The following is a 6000-nucleotide window of genomic DNA, read 5'->3' as shown; positions in this document are numbered from 1 at the left end:
GGTCCTTTTGCGAACAGGCAAACCATGGAGCCTTGCTGAACCCTGGATGAACTGTGTACCTCCTTCTCTTGCCACCTCCTTCTTTCTATTTTAATAGCTATTCCTATTTTTATACACATCTCCTCTTAAAGAGTTACTTAGCTGCTAGATTTACCTCAAGGATTGAGGCATGTAAAATTTATTTTTAAATATAAAATGGGGGTTCACAGAAAACCCCTAATCAATTTCCAAAGCCATCAGCTTTAGAGCTGACTTTCCTCTTTCTCCCCTGAGCAACTTCCTTTTCCTGATCTTCTGAGGGAATATCCCTCGTCCCACAAATGCTCCAGCACCTCCTAATTTAATACCCTCAAGTTGTATATATACCAGGAAATAAACTTATAATCTCCATCCTAATCAGTTTGTAATATAAAAGGAAGAACAAAATTCCCAAACTTTAACCGTATGGCCTTTTCAGTGTTTATTGATGAGTATATTGCAAACACCTGGGTAGCCAGAGCGCCTCCGCTTCACTCCCCTGCTTAGAAGCAGCTTCTGCCACACATCCAGGATTATGTAATACATATCTGTCACGGTCCACAGGACCAGCGGACTTTAAAAAATAATGGTGACATAAAAACTCACAGTGGTAGCTATACCACGGAACCCTAGGTGAGAAGGCACCTCCACCCGCACACAGGTGTATGGACGCAAGGATGAACGTTCCGGCCGCACGCGTCCCACACACGGACGTGCACACGGGCGCCTCCGAACAGGCTCGCGGTTCCCGAAGCCGGCTCCGCGGACGCCTGCTCTGGCTCCGTGGCAAAGGCGCCTCCGCGGCGGGGCCCCGGGCAGCGCCAGACCCGGCGGGCGGCGGCGGCGTTGGCGCGGCCAGGCGAGGGGGGTTCCCGCAGCCCGCCCGCCCCGCCCCTCGCGCCCGCGGCTCCGCCTCGCCTAGCCATGGTGGAGCAGGGAGACGCGGCGCCGCTGCTGCGCTGGGCCGAGGGCCCCGCCGTCTCCCTGCCGCAGGCCCCGCAGCCGCAGGCGGGAGGCTGGGGCCGGGGCGGCGGCGGGGGCGCCCGGCCGGCCGCGGAGCCGCCCCGGAGGCGGGAGCCCGAGGAGCCGGCCGCCCCGGAGGTGCTGCTGCAGCCCGGGCGCCTGGAGCTGGGCGACGTGGAGGAGGACCAGGTGGTGGCCGTGTTCGTGGTCACCTTCGACCCCCGCTCGGGTGAGGGCCGCGCCGGGGCCAGGCGCGTGGGGAGGGTCGGGGTGCCCACGGGCTTTGGGGGCGCGGGGGAGGGGCTCGCTGCGCGCGCACCTGCCCTCCCGGCCCCGCATCCCGCACCAGGGCCGGCCCCGGGCTCCCGGGCTTGGGGAAGGGCGGGGGTCGGCCAGTCCTCAGCTCTCTCCCTCGGGGCGCAGCAGGGTGCTGGCGCGCGGCCTCTCGGAGCGGCCCCGAGGGCTTTGTTCCAGCCCCGCCGACCTCCTCTCCCCTCCCCTCCTCTCCTCTGAGTCCCAGCCCCACAGTGGTGTTCGCACTTCAGTGACAGGGCATCCGGTTTGTGGCCACGTTGGGTTTTGTTTTCTTTTCTTGGGGGCTAGAAGATTTTTCACGTTGTGCGGAGGAAACTCCCCGGGCGCCCCCCACCCCGTCCCCCGCTCCCCGCTCGCCCCCCACCCCGTCCCCCGCTCCCCGCTCGCCCTAGCTCCCCGTCGCTTCCTCTGGGGTAACTTTCCTAGCGGCCAAGTTCACTTTCTCTGACTGCATTATTTTGAGGAATTAACGCCGGGAGCATTAAGGGATGGGGCTGAGGGATTCAGCTGAAGGCTGATTAAAGGAGAAGCCTCCCCGGATAGGCTGTCTTTCGGAGATGCTTGGAGAATTAAAGTCTTATCCCACATAATCTTAGCCTAACCACCCGGCAGGGGGGTGTGCGTTTTCCAGGTGAGAGTCCACGGGGGACAGAAAGTGGAAGAACGACCCTGCGCGCCCAGGAAGCCTTGGAGGGTCAGCTAGGGACTTCTGACTCTGAGAGTGGCTCTGCTGTTCCGGGTTGGGGGAAGGAGGTGTCATCGCAGGAGTCGTGGTGTCAGGGCTTAAGGAAACCCAGGTGTGACTGTCAATGTCTCCAGGGCAGCTGCTGGAGTGTGGAGTGCCTGTTCGTGCGGGAAAATATTGGCTGCTTTCTGGGATGAGGTGGGATGGAGTGGAGAAAAAAAGGGGTTAGGATCTGGAGAAGGGGAATCCGGTATGGCAGCTGATGATGGGTTCCAGGCCGGTAATTTTGGGGTTCTCAGCTGTAGGACACAGGAAGAATGTGGGATTCACTGTGGAGCTCCATTTGCAGGGACAGAGTTTGTGGGGACAATTCAGGCCTTTGTGACTTCTGCTTGTTCCTTTGCCACATTCCATGGCTTTCAAACTCTTGACTGATCTATCATGTGAAGTTAATTTTACATCACAACCAGTATGCTCACATACACGTACAGTACTTATGTAACTGAAATAGACATTTCATGAAGTAGTGCTGACTCCTTCTACATGTAATGCATTCTTTTTTCTCTCTCTCTTTTTTTTTTTTTTGAGACAGTGTCTCACTCTGTCGCCTAGGCTGGAATGCAGTGGCTCTTTTCTCTTTTTTTTAAGTGTTCATCACACATGCTGGTTGACTCGCATTTGAGATTCCTAGATACCAGTAGTTTGAAAAGTATTGGTCTTTTTTGACCAAAGTAACCCGTAATGCTAGACAAAAACCAATACTTTGTAACTAATCATATTGCTTATACTGTACCACATCATTTACAGGTAAACAGCTACCAGCATTTGACTTATCCTGGGAAATATTTCAGAGTAACTAGAAGGAATGGAAAGGGCACATTCACACGGTCTGATTTAGTATTGGTAGCTCCAGTGGTAGAGTCTTAGGGAAGGGAAAGAGAAAAGAAGTTTTATACTAATTACAGACAGGGTGGATAATACTGATAATTGATCAATTATTGATATTGGCCAATTGATATCTATCAATTGATAAAAGCGCCAGAGGGCTAGTACCTGCCCCCATTCCTTGTCAGTCACAGGCAGTGAGCATGGCTTTGTGAATTTGTGTATACAGAGTGTGTGTGTGTGTGTGTGTGTGTGTGAGTGATGGTTTTCAGACTAAGGCTACTGTGCAAAGAAGGGATTGTAACACATTTAGACATTTTGTGCAGGCATTTTACTATAATGCTGTTTGATTTATTCTGATCACTGCTCTGTAATTTGATGATCATTTATACCCAATTTGTAAATGAGGGAACATACCAGGGATGGTTAGGTAATTTGGGAATATTAAGCAGCCAATAAATACTTGACTGTAAGTCCCATTGTCTTTCTAGTATACTATGCTGCCTGAACCCCTGCTCCCTGGCATCTGATCCTTACTTATCCAGGGATGGAGGAGAAAGGAGGGAGGAAGAGAGAGCGCAGTGTGAGAGGGAGCACTTGTAACTTGTGTTTTTTTGTGTGTTTTTTTGTGGGGGGAAAGCAGTCCTTTACTGACCATAAATGTGTTTGTCTCTTTTGTCATCTATTCTAGTCCTAAATGGCACTTTGCTTCCTGTAAAAATACTATGATAGACCTTGTACCATATAATTTTATTTTATATATATCTTAAAAGTAGGAGATGTAGTGAATGAATGCTACTGAGCTTCTGAGGGCCTCAAGGTTAGCACTAGGACAGGTTCCTCAGAGAGTGCCTGATGTACCCCTTGTGTGATGGTTCCGGTGGAGTGAGGCCCATAGTGGCACAGTGAGCTGGAGGCATCACTGGCCCAGCATCTTCCCCCCTTTACTGCTGAGGCAGATCTGCTATTTGTTCCTATTTAATATTGGCCCACCCAGACTTTTGCCCCTCCTTCGCCTGTGTTGCCAAAAGCGGTAAAGTGAATATTGACTTCTTTACCAAAATTAGAGCATATTTTAGAAGTTCTTACATAGGTGTGATTTGTCTGCTGTTTAGTTTCTCTCGCTGGCCTGCCTGCTTAGCCACTTCCCCATGTCTCTCCCACCTGTGTCCTCGGTTTCCACTCCTAGGAGATCCTTCCTCCCCCCACCCCACACCCACCTCAACCCTCCGCCACCCCCATCACTTACTGCCCAGGCCATGGCATTATGTGCATCTTCCCATGTAATGTGGGTAACTGTTGGCATGTGTCCAAATCAGTGTGTGTGCATGAGAGAGAGGGAGAGTGAAAGAGGAAGAAGAGAATTCATAGCTGTACATTCATTAGGAAGTAGAGTAAGAGGGAAAAGGAGGGGTGGATCCTTGTTAGAAAGGGTGTGTGTGTGTGTGTTTGAGCAGGAATATATGCAGTGATTCTCTAAGGTGTGGAAATAAGAGTAATCCTTTTGCACTTTTAGATACAAGTTTTGGAAAGCTAGGCTGGCCATCTGTGGGAAGAATCAGAGAAAGAGTCTTAAAGCTTATTTCCATCAGACTCATGGATTGAAAATTATGGTTGCTGAGTCTACAGGTGACTTAAGAACTAGGGGCTTCAGGTTCAAAGTGAGGCTTACACATACACTCAGTCCTTATCTGGAGCAGGGGGCCCTAGGATGGTGGTGCTGATCATCTGGGCCACAAAGCTGCTATTGAAACCAGACCCAGATGCTAACTCTGCAAGCTGGGTGGAAGATGTTGGAAGCCAGAATATTGCTGTTTCATTTTGTTCAACCCCATGATTTAGAGCCTTGATTTTAATTTTACTTCATTATTTGGGCTTCTAGTAAAATGTTCTTAGTCTGCTTAAAGGAGAGGATATTGTCACACTTGGGGAACACCCCTGCCCCCAGATGGTGGCAAGAGCGGTATCACCGTGTGGCTGAGGACTTGTGTGTGGGCAGGATGGAGGCCGATGAAGCTTTGAACATACAATGTCTGGACATCTTTGCATCTGCCTCATTAGACTGTTTCTTTATAAGAGATTCACTTTACACTGCTGCGTTTAGAGTTTTATTGTGGGTGTCTGGGAGAAATTCCTGTGCTCCCTGTGTTTGTACTGGGGCAGCTTGCAAGAGGAGGGGTAAGGTGAGAGGCAGATCGCCTGCTGAGGTTTTCAAGATGTTTCTCCCTTTCTTCTTGGGAATGAATTTCTACCTGTTCCTCAGCCTCTAGCCAGTGCCCAGATTACATCTAAACACCTATTTAATTTAATGTATCCGAGCGCTTCTATGTTTGTGTCACATGAGTATGTTTAAAATCACACACACTAATTTTAATCTCTGTAGATTCCCTGTATAGTCTATGAAACATAAGCATTTTTTTTAAACAATGGAGATGATGGAGGCCCAGTGAGAATAGGGCTAGGTCTGGTGTCTGAGGCACCACTTGGAGCGCTGCCCAGGTCATCTGACTTGTGGCAAATAATAAATGGCTCTAGCAATGGGTGGGAAAGTGACAAAGTAGAATGTGAATGGAAAATTTGGAGGACAATTTTAAGATGCAAAGAGCAGTCGTAAGCATGGACAGCTCAAATGCAGGCAAAGAAAAAGCCTGTTCTGATATCCGGCCAGAACGTCTCACAGGAAGAGAAACTCTGTCATGTCGCCATCCTTCCCCTGTATTTCCACCAAATGCCAGTGGAATACAGTTGTGGTTCATTTGCTTAATCCCACCTGGGTAGAATCTTTCCCAGGCTGTTGGTGATTCACCTGCTTGTGGTTTTCAGGGAGAAATCAGTTTGTAGCCATCTGCTGTGAAGTCAGTTTCTTCTCTTGAAAATTGAGGAGGGGAAAATAAAAATGGTAATTGTAATACCCACCACCTCCTGAGTGCCTGCTGTGTGCCAAGGACTGTGCCACATGTTTCAGTGACCTGCCTCTGATCCTCCCAACAGGCTTCACCATAATCATGAGAAAAACAGGTGCACAGAGCCATTAAGTTGTCTAAAGTTAGGGCCAGAGCCCAAGTCTACCTGCACCCCTTATCCACACCACACTACCACCCAGTGGAGAATGATATGGGATCTGTGAAATGGAA

At 50.0% G+C, this 6000-nt stretch overlaps 1 protein-coding gene across 1 annotated transcript in view; it reads left to right on the top strand.

Moving 5' to 3' along the window:
- Window positions 1-914: 914 nt before the first annotated feature.
- DENND11 (DENN domain containing 11) overlaps window positions 915-6000 on the top strand; it is a 45134-nt gene continuing 40048 nt past the window's right edge. The window contains exon 1 of the mRNA XM_034965115.3: window positions 915-1210. Coding sequence (XP_034821006.2) covers window positions 943-1210 — 268 coding nt within the window. The 5' untranslated portion in view covers window positions 915-942. The remainder of the gene's footprint in view (window positions 1211-6000) is intronic.

Source organism: Pan paniscus, chromosome 6 (assembly GCF_029289425.2).
Source record: "Pan paniscus chromosome 6, NHGRI_mPanPan1-v2.0_pri, whole genome shotgun sequence".
NCBI lineage: Eukaryota > Metazoa > Chordata > Mammalia > Primates > Hominidae > Pan > Pan paniscus.
This window is presented reverse-complemented; position numbering and strand designations above follow the sequence as displayed.